Below are 21,253 nucleotides of genomic sequence, written 5' to 3' on the forward strand. Positions count from 1 at the left end.
GATAAATTTGATTCATCATAATCTGACATTTCACGTGCAAAAACCAAGTACGCGGAAAGATGCTTTTTCATTACAGAAGTAATAGCAGAAGCTGATACAGTGGGAATAGACTCCCCTTTAAGCTTTACATCCGGAATGTGAGTCTTTCCCGTGCTCTGTATAGTGATCTTTTTGTTGTAGGCATCCATGATTCCCTGTACACGGAATAACCAAGGAATACCTAACAACACATCACATCCGTCCAGTGGCATGATGTAAAATTCTTCAGCGTCTACATAGGATTGGCTATGTAGTCGCAACTTTCCAATGATGGGTGTCACAGCCGCTGTATGGCCAGAACATGCCAAACCTGCCTCTGCTGTATACCCCATCTCTTCAGGTCTGATTCCCAACTTTGAAGCCAATTTTGGGGAAATGAAGTTGGCTTTGGCACCTGGATCAAAGAAGATAAGCATTGTTTGATCCCTGACCTTTCCCCATGCTCTGCAAAGCTCACTTGCATCTGAATTTGGCTCGTCGCCCACCATATCTGGCACTAGACCAGCCATGGGCTTCTTTCCTTTCTTGTCCTCCTTGTCTTCAGAATCAACTGGCCTTTTCTTTGTAGGACAATTGTAAGCAATGTGGCCAAGCTGCTCACAGATGAAGCATTTGTTCTCTGACCTCAGGACCTTCTTTTGCTCTTCCGACTTGCGAGGAAAACGTCTTTTCCATTTCTTCGCTGGTCCCTTTTCTGATTCAGCCGTAGCTTTGTCTTTCCTAGCGTTGGCTGGCTCTTGAGTCACTTTCGGAGCCTCCTTGGGAACATACTTCTTCGCTGAATTTTTCTTGGCTGATCCTTCCTTGACACCAGTATTGAATTCACAATCTTCTCCCTTGAGCAAACCATTGCAAGTGTTTGCTACCTCGATGAGCTGCGTCAAAGTAGTGACTTTGGTCTTCGTGCAGTACTTTCTCAATCCTTTGGGTAGGCCACAACAGTATTTTTCAATCTGTTCTGTCAATGGCACAAACCTATAGGAAGTTACTGGAAGTAAAGCTTTCCAAAACTTCCGATTGTAGTCATCCAGATTCTTGCAAGTGGTAGCATTAAGTTGGTGCCATTCTGTCATGACATCTGCTTCAAAATCATCAGATAACCATGCTGCTGCAAAAATCTGCTTGAAGTAAATCCATGTGGACGGAGCTTGCCCTTGAAGCAATAAAGTTGTCCACCATTGTCCCGCATTCCCTGTCAAGAAAGTGGCTGCCTTGTGGACCTTGGTGACTAACTAAACTAGCTCCATCCTGTGCTAATGGGTGGGTGTAAGATGTGGTACATCGGTGGAGTTGGAGCTAGGGCTGCTCGGATGGCTGCAGTGGGGTCGGCCATCGTTTGGGCTCGTCTCTCCTTAGTGGCTCAGCGATCACGGGTCTGAATCTCCACAATCTGGCGTTGATGAAGTCTGGGGGCCCGGTAACCTGTAGCGCGGGGCCGTCTCCCAGCTCTGGAGGTCTCAGGCTACCGAAGAGTCACCCCTCTGTGTGTGTTGGGTCGTGGGGGGGCTAGTAGATGTCGTGAGACGAAGAAGTCAGTGAGCTGGGTCTGGCTCCCTCCTGTCTGAGCTTTCGTGGGCTCAAGTAAGGCCTCTCTGTGGCTTTGTATCTCTAGTGAGGATCGCCCCAGCTGGCGTTGATCTCTGGAGTCCATGATCTCTCGAAGGGTAGGCTGCCCTGTGAATAAACCCTCATATCTGCCTTTGATGTCATCATATGCTCTGCATCTGCATACAAAGTGCTCCTCATCCTCTAGCTCTACTCTGCATACCCGGCATATCCGCTCCTCTCTGGGTGTGTCTGATGCTCTGCCAGTCTCAATCTCTAGTCGATGTGAGGAAACTCTCAGCTGGCCAATAGCTACTCTCGAGCTGTGAGGCATGTAAGTATCCATGTATCGTGGTCGCTGAATGAACCCGTCTGCTAGTATGTGCAGGAATTGATCTCGGTAATGTGACCGTCTAGATGCCAGGTCGGGTGTGAGCCATGTCCAACTGGTGTAGAGCTGCCAAAGATCCTGTCTGAGCACAGTGTTCCTCTCACTACGTGAGAGGCGGATGTGGAGTGAATCTGGGTCATACTGAAAGGGTGGTAGTCTATCCATGTCTAGACCCTGTCTGTCAAACCATGCTCTAACCTGAGTGTACCAAGCTCTGTCATACCCAGTCTTTGAGATCTGTATAGCTGCCTCAAATGCTCTGCGTGTGAGTCTGTCTGCTGGGAGCTCTCTCATCCTCTGAATGAAGGAGATAGTCTGGAACAGTGCCTCTACTATCATGGGAGGTGCCGCTAGCTCTGCTCTGATGATGTCATGTGGAAGTGTCGGCTTCCCGCCAAATAATCGCGAGATCGTACGTACCTGGGGCCTCTCGACCGCACTCCACTGGGTGTCTGTGAGGCCTGGGGCCCAAACTGTCGCTGCATACATCATAGCTGGTGTGACTAATGTGTCAAATAGTCACCCCTTCGTACGGGGCTCCTGAAAGTGTGCCTGGTGACATCGCCGCTCTAACATGGCCAACGCTGCGTACCCCCGTGTCAATCTGTCTGTAGCTGCTTGTCTCATGGAGAATAGACCAGGCAAACTCGTGAATGTGACTCCAAGGTAGACATATGAAGTGACGACCTCAATCTGTCCGCCGGCGGCTGTGAATACTGCTGTAGCTCTCACCATGGGAGAGGTGGGGAAGATCATGACCTTGGTCTTGCCAAGGTTTACTGTTAAACCCCTGTGTGTACAGAACTCATCCAAGGCAGCCAAGTGGTGCTTTAATCCCTCGGGTGACTCTGAAATCAATACAATGTCATCAAGATATAATAAAATGTGTACAGGTGTACCTGCAAGGTCTCATCCCTCTCCTCCAGCTCGTAGAATGTAGTCCTCAATCTCGTCGATGTAGAGTCCGAATAGAGTGGGGGAGAGTGGGCAGCCCTGCTTAACACCAATGGTGCCAGCAACAACCTCAGACAAATCTTTTGAACAACGTACCCTCCGAGTCACCTGCTCATAGAGTGCATAGATGGCCCAAATCATATCTGATGGTATCTCCAAGCTCTGGAGGCGTTGGAAGAGCCTCTCTCGTGGCACTGTATCAAAAGCTTTGCGGAAATCCACAAAGCAGCAATATAACCTCTTCTTCCACACCTTTGCCCCATCAATGAGGCAACGCAGAATGAAGATGTGATCAATAGTGGAGAAGGCCCGTCGGAAACCTGCCTGGCCGCGTGCTCGTAGACCCTCAATCTCTGCATATGAACTGAGCTCTGCCTCAAGTACTGCCCCGTATAGCTTGGCCATGGTGTGGCCAATCATGATGGTCCTGTAGTTCCGGGTCAGGGTGTCGCCAGATTTGTGGAGAGGCACAATAGTGTGCCTGGTCCACTCCTCTGGGAAGCCCTCCCCTATAGCCCGGTTGAAAACATGTGCAATCAAAGGGGCTATAGTGGAAGCTGTGTATATCAGATGCTCACTCTACAATCTTGTATGGTTGGCCGAGCGGCCATGCTGTAGTCGGTCTATGGCCCTCTGTATCATCCCTGTTGTGAAGAAAGTGGAGCTAGTAGGGTGAGGCTCGGGTGGCGGTGGGATGGGAGGCTGCCCAGGTACCTCGTACAATCTGTAAGCATAGTCATGCCATGTTTGTGGATCTCCAATAGGAGTGGTCGGTCGTGGCTCTCGTAGAGTACGCCATGCTGCAACACTCTCCATGCTCATGAATAGGCAGTACAGCTCAAGCTCCTGTGCCTCCTCAAAGGCTCGCCGCTTCCGGCGTGTGAGGGTCTTCATCTGTCTCCTGGCCTCTCTCTCCGTGATCTCTCCAAGTACTCGTTGAGCTCGTAGTCGACGATAGAGAGCCCTACACTCATCATCATACCAGCGGTTCTGTGGCATAGTCCCGGGGGGGGTGTGTGACCAGAGTGGGTGGTGTGTGGAAATGAGCTAATGGCTGATGTCTGAAGAACGGATGTGATGTGTGAGGTGAGTAAGGGTAGTGGGGTGTTAGGGTGAAGCAAAAGAAAATCGTTCTCGACGTGGGCCGAGTATATGGGAGCTAGCGCGTGTATGAAGTGGATGGTGGTGTTGGGGTGCGTGTGGTGGGTGTATGTGTGGGTGTGTCTCCCTTGAGGGAGAGTGCGAGATATGTGTTGTCGGCCCCAATGGGTATGGGTGGGATGGTGACGGAGCTGAGTGTGTGGGTGGCCTCTCTGGATCCCATGATGTAGTCTACTGTACTCCCCCCTCCAACTGTGACTGAAAGTAGTGTGCATGTCAATCCTCCTGAAGCAGTCCACTGAGCCATCCTGTTATAAATAATGAGACGATGTCGAGAGCCTAGTCTGAGTAGGTGGGGGCCATAGAGTGTACGTGTAGTATCGGCTGAAACTCGTGTTGTAGCCTCCTCTTGTATGGCGGGTAGTAGCTGTGGGTCCTCTATGTCAAAAGCCTCGCATTGATCACTGCCTGTCCTGGCGTTGAAGTCTCCCATAAGGAAGACTTCCCCTAGTGTGGAGTGCTCCATGATCCCCTCTGAGAGGCATGTGAATGGTGAGTCCTCCTCTCGATCTATCATAAGGAATCTTGAGCCATGAGGGGCAAAGTAGCATAAAGCTATGTAGATGGTCCTCTCCTGTGAGAGCTGTAGCCGGATCCAAAGATATCTGGTGTGTGGATCACGTGCGACAATCTGTATTCTGTTCTGAAGCCCATCTCTACAGAGTATAGCTACTCCTCCTGATCCTCTCGTAGTGTGCTGGCATGTACAATCTCTGTGTGTAGACTCCCAATGGAATCCTTGAACCCGAGGTAGGCTCCTGTCGGGGCTTTCATGTGTCTGTGTCAAGAGAATGATATCCCTGTCTCGACTCACCTCCTCAAGCCTCTCTGGATGTGTCCATAGATCTCCATTGCAGTTCCAGACTGCAAGATGTATCTCCTCATATATATATATATATATATAGATAGATAGATAGATAGATAGATAGATAGATAGAAATAAGGAGGAGGAGGAGGAGAAGAACAAGGAGGAGGATGGATGGATAGAGAGAGAGAGAGAGAGAGAGAGAGAGAGAGAGAGAGAGAGAGAGAGAGAGAGAGAGAGAGGAGGAGGAAGAGATAGATAGATAGATAGATAAGAATAAGGAGGAGGAGGAGGAGAAGAACGAGGTATATATATATATATATATATATATATATATATAGATAGATAGATAGATAGATAGATATAAGGAGGAGGAGGAGGAGAAGAACAAGGAGGAGGATGGATGGATAGATAGATAGAGAGAGAGAGAGAGAGAGAGAGAGAGAGAGAGAGAGAGATAGATTTTATTATCGTCCTCGGAGGTCAAATATGACCTATGGGACCAAAGTTACATGTGATGTAGTATGTGTATGGCTGATGAGTGACTCTCGATGCTCCAAAATTGTAGTAATGAGAGTCGCAATGGAGAGCCCACACTTTGGCTGGGAGAGGAAAGTGTGTAGGTCTAAGTTATGGCTGAAAATGTGAGAGAAGCAAGTTCGGATGTGATCAAAAGCTGAGCACTCTAGTAGTGTGTGGTACTCAGACTCTCGAACTTGCAGTGAGCATAATGTGCACAATCGATTTGACTCTTCTCCATTGCCCCAACGCCCTATCTCGCATCGAAGGAAATGGGAGCTAAGCCGAATTGCTGCGATAGTGCGTATCGCGGACAAGGGAATAGGCTCAAGCATGTAAGTGTGAGTACGGTTTCCTCTCTCAGCGAAGAACATGGTTTTGTAGTTGGGGGCAATATAGGTGGTGTAATGTATGAAGCGTGACCCACCGGATTTCTCCCAAGCCGTAATACATTGGCGTTGTAGAAAAGCTTCATTCACTTGAGAGTCAATTGAAGCATCATGTAGCAAGTGTAATGCATCCCATCTCCCAAACCACTTCTTTATGTCTTGCATCCATCCCGTGCTCAAGATCTTGCTTTTATGCGTCTTTTGAACTTTTTTGCTTGCTTCCCATGCAATTGTAGGAAGTCGATGTGAGGGGTTTTGACGCATCTTTATCATGTACTCCACAACCCTTTCCATGCCCATAACCTCAATTGGAAGAGATCCTGACTCAAGAAGTAGGAGCATATATGGTGTTTGTGTCTTAACTTGGAGAAAGTTTGTAAGAAAACGCTTTTGGACATTCTCAAACTCTTTCCAAGTAGACTTTGAGATGCTCCCGCCCCACACTTCAACTCCATAAAGAAGAACCGGTGTCACCAATGCATCAAAAAGATACTTCTTGAGAACCCAACACTTGATGTTTCCCGCATTACACATGTTCTCAAATGCATAGTATGCTCTCTTTCCCGCTTCCAAACGACGCATAGCACATTCATGCCACTTGTGATTGGATGGAACCTCAAGGCCAAGGTACTTAAAGCTCTCAACAACTTCAAGTGTCTCGTTGTTGTACACAATGCATGGCTTCTCCTTATGGTTGGTTTTCACAAGCATAACCTTTGTTTTGGATTCATTTACAATCATCCCACTATGCAAGCAAAAGTTCTCAAGGACAACCATAAGCTTTTGTGCATCTTCTAAAGTGTGTGCTAGAAGCACTACATCATCCGCATACAACAAAAGCATGATTACCGCATTGCAAATAGTGACCTCTTCAATGCCTTCTTCTTGCATAAAGTCAAGTACCATTTGTTCCAATTGATCGATGCATAGACCAAAGAGAGTTTGTGACAATGGACATCCTTGTTTAACCCCAATAGTGCTTACAAAAATTTCTGAAATTTCTCTTCCCATGCGCAATTGACAAATCACCTTCTCATAGATTCGAGAAACCGCAAGCATAAACTCACTTGGCACTTGGAGTTCTTCCATCCTTCTCCACAAATTGTTACGTGGATTCATATCAAAGGCTTTCTTAAAGTCCACAAAACAACAATACAATCGCTTGCCTTTCAACCGACTTTCCTCCATGAGAACACGAAGAGTGACAAGATGATCAATGGTGCTATGGCATCGCCGAAAACCCGCTTGTCCCTTTGCACGCTTGTCATTCTCTTCAGCCCAATCACTCAATTTCATCTCCATTATGCACCCAAACAACTTTTCCATAAGAGAGAGAGAGAGAGAGAGAGAGAGAGAGAGAGAGAGAGATATAAGGAGGAGGAGGAGGAGAAGAACAAGGAGGATGGATGGATGGAGAGAGAGAGAGAGAGAGAGAGAGAGAGAGAGAGAGAGAGAGGAGGAGGAGGAGGAGGAGAAGAACAAGGAGGAGGATGGATGGATAGAGAGAGAGAGAGAGAGAGAGAGAGAGAGAGAGAGAGAGAGAGATAAGAATAAGGAGGAGGAGGAGGAGAAGAACAAGGAGGAGGATGGATGGATAGAGAGAGAGAGAGAGAGAGAGAGAGAGAGAGAGAGAGAGAGAGAGAGAGAGAGAGAGAGAGAGATAAGAATAAGGAGGAGGAGGAGGAGAAGAACAAGGAGGAGGATGGATGGATAGAGAGAGAGAGAGAGAGAGAGAGAGAGAGAGAGAGAGAGAGAGAGAGAGGAGGAGGAGGAGGAGGAGATAGATAGATAGATAGATAAGAATAAGGAGGAGGAGGAGGAGAAGAATAAGGAGGAGGAGGATGGATAGATAGAGAGAGAGAGAGAGAGAGAGAGAGAGGAGGAGGAGAAGAATAAGGAGGAGGAGGAGAAAATGAGAGATAAGAAAGTGTTTGGCCCCCCTTTTTGTTAATCCTCTATATCATATGTGCAAACAATGAATGCATGTGATCTGTGCATGAAAGAGAGCGGGAGAGGAAGAAAAGGCCCACGAGCCGCTAAGTAGAGACATGATATGTTAACCTTGAAATAACATATCTATAATAAATAAATAATTTTTGGGGTCCAAATTCTCTCAAGAGAAATTTTCTTCAAGTGTTCCACTGCAAGGCGTTCATTTGTAGGGCGAAACGTTTTGGCATTTCACCCGTTTCGCGATTCCGGCCTGTTGAAATGCGTTTTGTGGTGACGCTGCCCTACCCAGGGTCTTTGAAAACATTATCAGCGAGAGAGATATCCGGACCCAATCTGCAAAAACTCCTTACCATGTGAGAAAACTCCCTCTATACACATGTGAGTGGCAAGTGTGGAAGTAGAAGAGAGAGAGGAGAGAGGACAGAGAGAAAAAGGCTAAAGCTAGTGAGAGGAAAGGGAAGTATGTCCATATGCAAGTGACCATGGAGGGAGGGCGAACCCCCCACAAGCGCCTCAACACAGATACAACATCATTCTTAGTGGCAGGGGGTGGGGATGCCTATATGGGCACCCCGTACCAGGTCGACCAGCTCTCCCTAGATCCCACCCTCCCTAGATCCCACAACACTATAAACTGGGAAAAAGTCAGGGCACCTTTATACGGCCCCCTATAAGTGGGCACATGAAAAAATAATGTTTGGCTGGCCAAAGTGGCTCGACTTAGACCTAGTGCAACCTAAGATGCACGTGCATGTAGGTCACCAGCCCGGGAGCACACTAGCAGTACAGGTATCTTTAATCCAAGTGAAGCAGAAGAATGGTGTAACTTTAACATACGATGATGCAAGTACAGAGTTATTAAGTTGCAACTCCAAAGATCTCTTGGGCGACCATGGTTTCTGAATAAAACCCATCCTATTGCAGCAGAGGTGTTTACCATGTTGGCTACTAGATACCTCTATTAATGTTCAGGATGGTTATAGGGCACCAGACGAAGTGAAAGTTCTTTTGCTGGTTTGCTAAATCTTTCGCTCTTCAAGTGCCGTTAATCAATAAGACGTGCTAAACCACCAACCATTTTCAGTTCTCTTAAGCTTTACCTGGCTTCTGCTCTTTTTTTTTTTTTTTTTAATAGTGAACCATTTAATGGGAGAATTGCATGCTTTAAGCAATGGGAAGCGTTTTAAGAAACCAATTTACGCATCAGAACTGTCCAGAAAGGCATATCTTTAAGCTTGTTCGAGTATTTTGGGCAAGTATACATCACATGTGATGAGTTGTCCTTTATTAGGTGCCATGGGTCCTGCAAATGAGTTTTTTCGCAGAGGTTTGACCAAGTTACAACATTATATTTTTTTATTTTTTATTTTGTGGAAAAAAGAAGATACATGAAGTATTGTATTACTTCTTTCGTGAAATGTTGATTTTTTCTACTTGCATTGTGCAAAAAGAAGAGTCTATGGAGCTAGAGCTGTTTTCAGTCTAATTGTTCATATGTTGTTGTCTGCCATTTTAAAAGAAGTGATTAAGTTATGACCTCCTCATTTTGTTTATTAGAGGTCTTTTAATGAAGTTGCAAAAGAAGATGTTTTAACATGAAAATAACTTTACAGTACGATGGATGTTTTGTTTCTTGTAATGTTCTGCTTGTAGAGTTGCAGTTGTAAAACATTCTTCAGTTTTTAAGCCAGAGCTTTTTCAAATTTCTGTAATTGTTACTCAAATATCATGTATTTGAGTTTTTAAGAGAAGACCGTCTTTATGCTGCTATGCTTGTGTAGTCCAATAGAGCATGTGTTTCTTAGGTTAATTACACTTGTCTATGTTAATTATTTATGTAGTGATCTCATTGCAGGAGCATTTATTTATTGTCTGTGAGCTGCTACGGGCTAATTTATATGAGTTTCACAAGTTCAACAAAGAGTCTGGTGGAGAACCTTATTTTACCATGTCCAGGCTGCAGGTATGCTTAATTATCAAATGTTCACCTTGTGTTCAGTAAGCAACAAAGATCTATTCCTATCTCTACCCAGCCAAAGTAACGAATTGTCATTTTAATATATTCAAGTCTTCTTCCTGGTTGTACAGTTGATTGCTCGACAATGTTTGGAGGCATTGGAGTTTCTGCATCATCTTGGGTTGATCCACTGTGATTTAAAACCAGAAAATATTCTAATCAAGAGCTACAGTCGGTGTGAAATAAAGGTTATTGACCTTGGAAGCAGCTGTTTTCAAACGGACCACCTTTGTTCGTATGTACAATCACGATCGTACCGTGCACCAGAGGTTATTCTTGGGCTTCCATACGATCAGAAAATTGACATCTGGTCATTAGGCTGTATCCTTGCTGAACTTTGCTCTGGACATGTAAGTTTTCCCAAAATTCGGGATTTACTTGGATTCATCTAGATATATATATTTTTTTGCTCCTAGCAGTGTTTTCTTTTGGTTACCATACTCTTTATGTTTCCTGGTCCTAGTTATTGTAAATTATATTCCTGAACTGCTTGGTTTTAAGGCAACCATTTGTGTCAGGCTTTTCTTGGCATGCTCTGCTAGACTGAGGTTGAATGTTATCTACAAGTTGATGAAGGGCGTCAAACAATGGATGGAAATCGTGCCTATCGAGAGGACTGTGATCTCCGTGGTCTTGGTCTTTGTCCTTAATTCATGGGTGTATGGTGCTCACCATGGACATCATGCTCACAATCGAAGTGCTGATTGTTAGGCAAAGCATTCATGGTGCCATCCATTACGGTTTCAGGCACAACTTAGGCAGCTCCAGGTGCTCACCTGGAGATACCACAATACGGAGGAGGATACTGTTATCATTGATACTGCCATGCAACACTTAGTAGGACTTTGGTTGGCTGCATAGTGGAACACTCTCTGACTTGGTCCTACATCCGAGGATGGATCGAGTCTGCTTTGGGTGTGAGAGACATTGTCGGGCTCACTATGGCTTATCTTATTAGCTCTCAATTTGCCATCGCTCAGAGTCTCTTCTAGCAAATTTGCTGATTGTCTCGGGCTCGTCTCTTGGTTCTTGAGGAGAGATGGACGTTGGATTTCTTTGTGGAGGAGTTTGATCGTCAACAGAGGATGCCTCACTTCCCTATCACCCTTTTTTTTCCTTTGCTCCGCTCCCAATTACTATTCATGACTTCATTCTGCATTTGGTGACTTGCTTGGGCATTGTGAACCCTGGATCTGTCCAGTCTCTGGTTCCCTGCTAGTTCAGGCTATGCTCTAGGTAACAGTTATGGGTGTAAGTGTCCGGGCGGACGTAGTGTGAACCCGGCCAATGTAGCCGGTCACTTTTATAAAAGGAGGCCAAGGCCTCATTTGTAACTATCGACCCCACTGATAGAGTGCTTGGGTTAGCGAGTGAGGCTAGGAGTGCGGGAGGTCACCTCGAGGAGATGAGGCCGAGTGGTATGGGACGCTTGGTCTTATAGGTGCACGCCTATGTCCTTGGATGCTAGCCCCAGCATGGGGGCTACCTGATGGTGGCTATGGTTGGGTGGTTCGTTTGATGCGTGTCCATAGGCAGTCCGTGTAGCCCGGAGATCCTCCCGCGTTGTTCGTTCCATGGTATCAGAGCCGGCTTTGGCTACAAGAAGGACAATGTGCACGCCTATGGGTTGTTTAAGTCGGATAACCTCAATTTCATGTAATTTTCAATGGCTGATTGTTGAAATTACTAATTTTTCTTTATGTATTTTTTACTGATTTTTCATAAAATCATAAAAGCAGAGTATGTGTTGACTGATTTTTCTGAAATTTAGCAAAAATCAGAGAAACTTGCAAATTTCACCTTTACTAGCTCGCGCGACTTGCCTACGGTGGGTCTCGCTCGCTCTTACCAATGGTACAACAGTAAGGCCTCCGGCGGTGCTTAGGCATGCCAACACAATCCACATAAGGCCTACATCATCATGAATTTTTTTGCCCATATTAACAATTGCAAGTGTACATGGTTTCATTTGGCTCTTCCTTCAAGATGCAAGCGTGTGTGGTTGCATCGGAGAGACACCCTCACTTCGCATCCGCCGGAAACAGCCCAGAGCTTCTCGGCTGTGCCCAAGTCTCGCTTCGCATCCGCTGAAAACAGCCCAGAGCTTCTTGATCCTCCTCAAGTTGTGCATATCCCCGCAAGCAATGCATTACAAGAGATGACATCCCGCACAGGAAGCTCCTCAAGAACTTCAAGCGGCCATACAATCCACAATCCATTGTGAGCGTCTGTTGTATGTGACCGCATTTGGAGAGATCCCCTCTATCTGCATCTGCTGAAACAGTCCAGAGCTTCGTGACCCTGACCCTTTCCTTCAAGATGCAAGCGTACATGTTTGCATCTAGAGAGAGACCCTTGATCGCCGAAAACAGCCCATAGCTTCTTGGCGTTGCCCAAGTGGGCATATCCCGCAATCAATGCATTCCAAGAGCTGACATCCCACACAGGAAGCTCCTCAAGCACTTTTTGTGCTTAATGAACTGCACCACATTTGGCATACATGTTGACCAAGGAAGTGGCAAGCACGACGTTTTCTTTCAACAACCCCTGACTAACAATATCATCGTGAATTCTTTTGCGTGATTACATTTACAGATTGCATTTGGAGAGATGCCCTCTCTCTGCATCTGCTGAAAACAGCCCTCTCTCTCTTCCTGACCCTGGCCCTATTGGACATATCCTGCAATCAATCTGCTCCATGAGACAACATGCATATGGAGAGATATCCTCGCTTTGCATCAGCTGAAAATAGTTCAAAGCGTATGTGATTGCATTTGGAGAGACACCCTCTCTTCGCATCCACTGAAAAATGACAAGAGCTCCTCGGCCCTACCCAAGTTGGGCATATCCTACAATCAGTGCATTGCAAGAGATGACATCCTGGAGAGGAAGCTCCTCAAGTACTTTTTGTGCTTTATGAAGTGCACCACATTTGAGACACAGGTTGACCAAGGCAGTGCCAAGCACGACGTTTTCTTTCAACAACCCCTGACTAACAATATCATCATGATTTTTTTCTGCCCATATCAGCATCTTGTGTAATGCCACATGCCTCAAGGTGTAAGTGTACATGGTTGCATCTGGAGAGATGCCCTCTCTCTGCATCTGCTGAAAACAGCTCTCTCTCTTCTTGACCCTGACCCTCTTGGACATAGCTTGCAAGCAATGCACTCCATGAGACAACATGTATTTGGAGAGATGCCCTCGCTTCACATCAGCTGAAAACAGCCTAGAGGGTATGTAATTGCATCTCGAGAGGCACCCTTGCTTTGCATCCGTTGAAAAACGCCCGGAGCTCCTTGTGTAATCAATGCACTCCTTGTGTAATCCGGCGACACGCTCGTGTAATTCCACATGCCTTCAAGGTGCAAGTGTACACGATTGCATTTGGAGATATGACCTCTCTTTGCATCTGCTGAAAATAGCTCTCTCTCTTCCTGTTTACCTTGACCCTGTTGGACATATCGTGCAATCAATGCACTCCATGAAACAACATGCATCTGGAGAGACACCCTTGATTTGCATCCACTAAAAACAGCCCAGAGCGTATGTGGTTGCATCTAGAGAGACACCCTCGCTTCGCATCTGTTGAAAAACGCCTAGAGCTCCTTGGCCCTACTCAAGTTGGTACAATCACTGCATTCCAAGATACAACATCCCGGATAGGAAGTTTCTCAAGCACTTTTTGTGCTTTATAATAAATTATGAAGTGCACCACATTTGGCATACATGTCGATCAAGGCAGTGCCAATAACGACCTTATCTTTCAACAACCCTTGACTAACAATATCATCGTGAATTCTTTTGCCCATATCAACTACAGACTCTGTCGTTTAGTGCTAGTTTGATGTCGAAACACCAAGTTTGCCCAAATGAGGAGTGGGAAATTGCATAAATTGGTATCGCTTGTGTGTGTGTGAAAGAGAGAGGCTCACAGAGGGACCGGGCAGAAGCGTTATGGAGCTTGTAGGGAGTGTGGTGATAGTGGCAGCAGGCCTGCAGCAACTCGTGAGCATTTCTGAAATCACGAGCCGTTGAAGCCTCTCTCTCTCTCTCTCTCTCTCTCTCTCTCTCTCTCTTTGCCCATGTTGCCGGGTTGCAGGCGACGCTCACCGAAATGATCTCCGTGCGACACATGTTTGGGGGAGGGAGCCGGAATCCCTCCTCCCATTATTTATAGTATAGACTTATTTGATTTTCGACGAAAATCGGAAAATTTGCATTTAATTTACTGTTTTTTGCTGCATTTAACCATTGAATTTCACACATTTCAGCCTTCATTGCCTCTTCTCGTCTGATTCTTGCATATGCGAACACACACACACACACACACTCTTTACGAAGTAGAGAAAGAGAGAGAAAGAGAGGAAGGGAGAGGGAGAGAGAGAATGGCCTCTGTTGTTAAGAGAGAGCACTTGTAGGGTGTCGAGTTCGTGTGATATGTCACAAAATTATGTCGTGTCATGTCCAATTGGCAAGACCTAAAGTTATAAGTTGTTCGAACTTATAGGGTCCCGTCCGATGGGGCCCTAAGGGCACTTAGAGATTAAAGAGAGAGAGAGAGAGAGAGAGAGAGAGAGAGAGAGAGAGAGAGAGAGAGAGAGAGAAATCGAGTAAAGGTTGTTGATCTGGCAAGCCATACAGACAACCCTCATTTTTGTGTTGACTATTGTACGGATTTTTCCGCAAATTGCACTGAGGGCTTGGAGCGCTAGCTTTTGGGATTGTGAAGCTTTTGAGTTGAAGCTTTTCATGTAACTGCTTTTGAGAGCTCTGAGTGTCAGGTGCAGCGGAAGTGTTTATGGATTTAGCTCTGATTTAGTACTCCGCACAAACACAAGGGACACTTTACTTCACTTGAAAGAATTGAAACAAAATGTTGTAGTCATTTCATCTTTCCAACATATACTCTAACGATACACACATGAAAGAGCATGTTCAATCTAGGCAATTTCCAATTCAACGTAGATATTTTCATAAAGTCATTCTGCAAAATGTGTCACCCTGTAAGTAATCCCTAAAATCTAAAGAGAAATTAGTGACCTTATTCAATCTAGGCAATCTTTGACAAAGGAGTGGAGTGGCTCCCCTCTTGTGCAATCTGCACTGCACCAGATTCAACCTACCGATTCATCGGTAACTTTCGGAATCGACACTACTAATAATCCGAAAGTTTAAAGGTACTGTTCAAAATTGAAGAGAATGTGTGTCACATGCACATGGCTTTGTGTGCCACGTGGACATGCTTCATCGATTTCCAGAGCCAATTTTCCCCTTCTTCCCAGATAGGGATGTCTAGAATCCTAGGAGGATGAGTACCAGCAATTTTGTGAGCCTGTTTGTAGGACTTGCATGTTTGGACAAGTCCATTGGATTAGGTTTTCCAGTTTTGGAACCCTCTTGCATAAATGGATTGTGTAAGCGTTTAACAGATGTTGTTACACTACGGTGGGCATCTGGCATGACGTGCATGTAGTTCTAGGTCAAAGGAATCCGATGAGCCAATCCCCGCGTCTATCGGATTCCTAGATGGTGAGATGTGCGACAGTTTCACCCGGTTCAGATACTAAATTGATTTATTTGTTGGAAAACTTGGTGGACACTTGCCCTACCTAGGCCTAATAAAATTTATAAGGCCTAAACCTCACTTATAAAGGGAGCAGGAGAGCTCCCATTCTTGAGTCAAGTTTGCAGAGTTGCAAAGCGCTAGCATAAGGAACAACCCATCCAGCGTTTTTGGAGCAATCAGCCCAGCGTTTTGGAGATCTGGCTTCAACGCTACATTCAGCCAGCAGATCAGGCCAGCTTTTTCAGTTTTCAGCCCATCGCCAATGTGGTGGTATGAGATTTGCTAGCGTTTACCTATTTAAGTTGCGGTCCGGTACTTCAACAGCCCATTGAGCCTTCCCCTCGGCCATTCCCTCACCGGAGTTGAGTGCTCCATTGCTGTCCATCATCGCCGTCATCGAGATTTGCGTTTTCAGCCTTGCTTTACGCGAGTCTGCTGCGTTTTTCGTCGCAGATCTGCATTTTTGCAGCCAGCTTTCAACCCTTCATTCCTCTCACATTGGGAGCGCAAATCAGCCCCAGATCTACCCTTGGTGTCCATCTGCATTAAGGTATTGCATTGTGTATACATTCCATTCAGGCAATCAAAAGCAAATACCACATCCGCAACGGTGCGGGGGCCCCTTGAGAGGGTTGGTTGGGACCCTGTTGCTCTTCTCTTCTCTCTCTTTCTCTCTCCCTCTACACATCTCTATTTGTTAGGTGCAGCGGAATGAATGTTTGCGCTTTGCTCAAGATGAGTGCTCCGAATTGTGCTCAAGGTTCCTTTTGTTCTTATGGAAGGGAGAGCCTTCCGTTCTTAATGAGAGAGTGCTATGATCACAAACAAAGTGAATGGACACCGTGCGTGCAAGTGTATGAGACTGAGAGATAGAGAGAGAAGAGAATACGACACCAGAGACGTTGTAAAACCCTCCTCCGAAGGCCCCACTCTCGTCAGCGAGAGTGGTCTACTTATGATTGCACAATCTGGTACAAATGGTATGCATGAGACTGATGCAAGTCTAGGCTATGTTGACGATGACGACGGTGATGACGAAGTCGACCTAAGGGCTGAAATCTGCAATCTTCCTACTGCTGTCCAAAAATGCTATGGGCTGAAATCTGCAAAAATGTTATATCTGCTGAATTCTGACTCTATGTCGGTGACGATGTCGATGATGACGGACGACGACGCGCTGAAAACGTAGATGCTGAAATCTGCATTTTCCGGGCTGAAACTGTAAACCTTGCGGAAACTGACCGTGCGACGAGGAACTGCTGCGGGAAGGTGAGATCTGCGAGGTTCGGGACTTGATCTGCGGGTACTAACTGCTGAAAACTGAAAACGCTGATGGTCCTTGACTTTCCGCCGCGGAGAATCTGCAAACGCTAGGGTTGTGCTGCAAATAAAAAACGCTAGGGGCTGAAATTGGTCTTTCTGTCGCCGTGGTTCTGCAAAGGCAAAAACGCTAGGTTGATCTGCTGTGTAGCAATGGCGCCGGGGCTGATCTGCTGTGCACCAACACGCCAGGGCTGATCTGATCCCAAAACGCTAGCTTTAGGCTTGTGCTCCAAAAACGCTAGGTCTCTTGGGGGGTTCTGTTGAGAAGTTGCCTGTTGAGCGTGGAGCTCATGCTGCCTCTTCTGCCATTTAGTGCTAACTTGGGTTTGCTTATATACAAACTTAGCAAAATTGCCCTACCTACTTTTGTTGGAAAGTCACTTAAATTAATAAGTGAAAAATGTCAAAAATAGGGAAAATAAGCTAAATGCATTGGAAAATTCTCCTAATTGATTCTGATGGAATCTGATGGGAATGCTTATGATCATGCTGTGTGCAACTAGAGGATATGCATCTACGCTAAGTGACTGGACATGCACGGTCTACGAATAGACTCACAAAAGTGCCAGATCACTTCTAAATCTAGACTGACTGGACTGGCTGAACCCTAATCATGCTGTAGCTTGTCCACGGACACACAGGGCTGGATGTGTCACGTGAGATCCCCTCCTTTTCAAAGTGAGGTATTGGTACCAAACTGTATGGCATCGAGGGAGATCGCCAATAGCATCTGGAATCCTGGAAGGGACTCTTCGCCGGCCCACTCAGATGTGTGGGTTGTGCGGTACTTGAACTTCATAAAGGTCTGCAAAGCTTGCTTCTTTGGGCCGCGCCGAAAGCGACACAAAGTCTTTTGTGGCTCCTTCGATGCTTCAACTTCGTCGAGAGTCATGCTTCTTTCTTCTTCAAGAATCTCCATGGCTGAAAATTCCTGAAACCACTTCCAACACAAAACCATGAACATACCTATTCCATATAAAGTGACTCGAAAAATCTTGTCTTCCTAAAAGACTGTGCATGCCATGTAGATGAACCAATAGACGGAGTGCTAAACCGTTCATCACACACACACAAACAATGAGATTGAATCTTATCATTCTTTTGATCTAAATCAATCAACTGTGGCAATTCACAACGGAAATGCCCATGCTTGGTGCTCATACTTTCATGTGCTCTTTCGGAAACTGTGTCATGCCAAGGAAGAGACATGGAATGTGACTTCCTTACATACATACTTTTCAGCTTTTCATGAAAAATCCGCATATATTCGTGCTCATTCATGAGTGAAACGTGCTCAACGTACAATATGTCATGCCTAGGAAAAGGGATCACATAAAGATGCCGACTAAAATACAGGAAACGATCACGAATGAAACACTTGAACAATGCGTACGTATCAATCATGTGAACACATAATACTTCCTGTGAGGGTTCTTTGGACCTAGGCTCGAGAGCCAAGATCGGTTCTTTGGGATCTATCGAATCTTCTTGTGGGGGATCTGTGGACCTCGACTCGAAAGCCAAGATCGATTCTCCGTGATTGATCGAATCTGTAACGATGTTAGCTTCGCTAGCAAAAGTATCAACTAACACATCATCCTTGTGAACAATCACATCATCTTCACGCAACTCATCATGCTTGTGAGAAATCACATCTTGATCATGCAAATCATCATGCTTATCATTGTCATGCAAAGCATCATGCTCATCATGCAAATCATTATGCAAATCAGTGTCATTCAAATCATCATGCAAATCATGTGTGTCTTGCTTTGGAGAAGAAGAGACTGAGAGAGTCTCCTTTTCCCGATTCTGTTGCATCTGTGCCTGCACTTGAGAAAAGAGTCGCAACATCTCTTGCATTCTTGCTTTGTTCTCGCGATCAAATCTTGCTTGACTTTCTTTTTCGTCCAAGTCGTACTGACGCTCTATGGTTGTCATTTCTTCTTCGTAGTCACGATCTATGGCTGCCATTTCTTCTTCGTAGGCCTTTCTTTCTGCTTCTCTTTCTTCGCGTTCTAACTTTCTTTCCAGAAACAACTGGTCCAACTCCTCCATAGGAGTTAATGCAATCCTTGACGTAGATGAGAAAGGTGGAGGGTCGGAAAAACCTCTTGGTGGGGAAAATTCTTCTTCGCCTCTCTCATGCTCATCACCTCCAAGCGAAGTATCCATTCCGCTTCGAGTGATGACCATTATGAAGTCGTGGGTTCTTGTGGTCTTGGGTTCTTAAGTCCACGAGGAACTTGGGTTCTTGAGGGTCTTGGTTCTTGGGGTTCTTGAGTTCTTGAGGTTCTTCTTTCGCTTGCAATCTGTGTTTGAGAAGGATCTTCTCTTCACCCGAGTTCTACTCCTTTCCGTGGGCGCACCCCTTGGCGGCCTTGCGCTCACACCAAGGTTGCTTTTTCCCACCTCACGTCGATTGGCTGGCCGCTAAGTGCACGGTCCACTCTCAATGAGTGAAAAGAGGCACAAGGGGAGGCTGGACATGACCTTCTTTCTTGGGTTTCCTGTCACTCTTCAAAAACAAGATTAGGAATCGACATGCCCAAGCGAACTTGGGTTCGTGCGACTTCAACAAGCAAAAAAAATTATGTCGTTCTTTCCTTGAGTGATACAAAACATTGCAAAAGCTCTGATACCAATGTTAGGTGCAGCGGAATGAATGTTTGCGCTTTGCTCAAGATGAGTGCTCCGAACTGTGCTCAAGGTTCCTTTTGTTCTTATGGAAGGGAGAGCCTTCCGTTCTTAATGAGAGAGTGCTATGATCACAAACAAAGTGAATGGACACCGTGCGTGCAAGTGTATGAGACTGAGAGATAGAGAGAGAAGAGAATACGACACCAAAGAAGTTGTAAAACCCTCCTCCGAAGGCCCCACTCTCGTCAGCGAGAGTGGTCTACTTATGATTGCACAATCTGGTACAAATGGTATGCATGAGACTGATGCAAGTCTAGGCTATGTCGACAATGACGACGGTGATGACGAAGTCGACCTAAGGGCTGAAATCTGCAATCTTCCTACTGCTGTCCAAAAACGCTATGGGCTGAAATCTGTAAATGTTCTATCTGCTGAATTCTGACTCTATGTCGGTGACGATGTCGATGACGACGATGCGACGACGACGCGCTGAAAACGCAGATGCTGAAATCTGCATTTTCCGGGCTGAAACTGTAAACCTTGCGGAAACTGACCGTGCGACGAGGAACTGTTGTGGGAAGGTGAGATCTGCGAGGTTTGGGACTTGATGTGCGGGTACTAACTGTTGAAAACTGAAAACGCTGATGGTCCTTGACTTTCCGTTGCGGAGAATCTGCAAACGCTAGGGTTGTGCTGCAAATAAAAAATGCTAGGGGCTGAAATTGGTCTTTCTGTCGTTGTGGTTCTGCAAAGGAAAAAACGCTAGGCTGATCTGTTGTGTAGCAATGGCTTCGGGGCTGATCTGCTGTGCACCAACGCGCTAGAGCTGATCTGATCCCAAAACGCTAGCTTTAGGCTTCTGCTCCAAAAACGCTAGGTGTCACGTGACACATCCAACCCTATGTGTCCGTGGACAAGCTACAACATGATCAGGGTTCAATCAGTCCAGTCAGTCTAGATTTAGCAGTGATCTGACACTTTTGTGAGTCTATTCGTAGACTGTGCATGCCCAGTCACTTAGCATAGATGCATATCCTCTGGTTGCACACAGCATGATCATCAGTATCTCTTCAGAATCCATCAGATTCAGTTAGGGGATTTTTCCAGTGCATTTAGCCTATTTTCCCTATTTTTGGTATTTTCACTTATTATTTTTAAGTGACTTTCCAACAAAAGTAGGTAGGGCAATTTTGCTAAGTTTCTATATAAGCAAACCCAAGTTAGCTCTAAATGGCAGAAGAGGCAGTAGGAGCTTCCCGCCCAACAGGCAACTTCTCAGCAGTACCCCCCCTCAGTAGTAGACCCTCGCCATCCATTCCTTCCCTTTGGCATTTCCTCCCAGCAAGCCATCGCTACAAGTCCTCTTGCTTGGCGTTTTCGAACCTAAGCAGATACATCCTAGCCAGCGTTTTTCAGCCTTGACAAAAACGCGAGCATCACTTGCAGATTCAGCGTTTTTTCAGCCTTGTCAAAAACGCCAGCCTAGCAGTAGCAAAAACACAGTATTCCGCACTTGGATTCTCGCAGTTTTCAGCCTATGACACAGTAGCAAATCAGCCCCTACACGGTTGCAGATGTTCCCCCCATTTTCAGCCATAAAAACGCAGCCAAAACAGCCATTTTCAGCCACCAAAACAGTCCCAGAATTCAGCGATTAGAAGATCTCAGATTTCAGCCATCAAGTCGTCGTCGTCATCGGCATAGTCCCATTGCATCAGTCCATTGCATACGCATTGTACACCTTTGTGCAATCAAAGTAGACCACTCTCGCCGACGAGAGTGGGGCCTTCGGAGGAGGGTTTTACAACCTCTCGGGTGTCGTATCTCTTCTCTCTCCTTCTCTTAGTCTCATTCACTTGCACGCACAATCCATTCACTTTGTTCGTGATCAGAGCACTCTCCATAAGACGGAAAGCTCTCTCTTTCCCTAAGACTAAAAGGAACCTTG

General features: G+C 45.9%; 1 protein-coding gene and 2 pseudogenes across 1 annotated transcript in view; 1 reads left to right on the plus strand and 2 right to left on the minus strand.

Moving 5' to 3' along the window:
• The window catches only part of LOC147446399 (uncharacterized), a 44,108-nt gene that overhangs the window by 12,817 nt on the left and 10,038 nt on the right, over positions 1 to 21,253 (plus strand). The window contains exons 4-5 of the mRNA XM_086525635.1: positions 9,612 to 9,719; positions 9,845 to 10,123. Coding sequence (XP_086381761.1) covers positions 9,612 to 9,719; positions 9,845 to 10,123 — 387 coding nt within the window. The remainder of the gene's footprint in view (positions 1 to 9,611; positions 9,720 to 9,844; positions 10,124 to 21,253) is intronic.
• On the minus strand, positions 1,121 to 2,731 carry LOC147446400 (uncharacterized; annotated as a pseudogene).
• On the minus strand, positions 3,820 to 4,942 carry LOC147446401 (uncharacterized; annotated as a pseudogene).

The sequence above is a fragment of the Adiantum capillus-veneris genome, chromosome 12 (genome assembly GCF_014529385.1).
Source record: "Adiantum capillus-veneris isolate H3 chromosome 12, ASM1452938v2, whole genome shotgun sequence".
NCBI lineage: Eukaryota > Viridiplantae > Streptophyta > Polypodiopsida > Polypodiales > Pteridaceae > Adiantum > Adiantum capillus-veneris.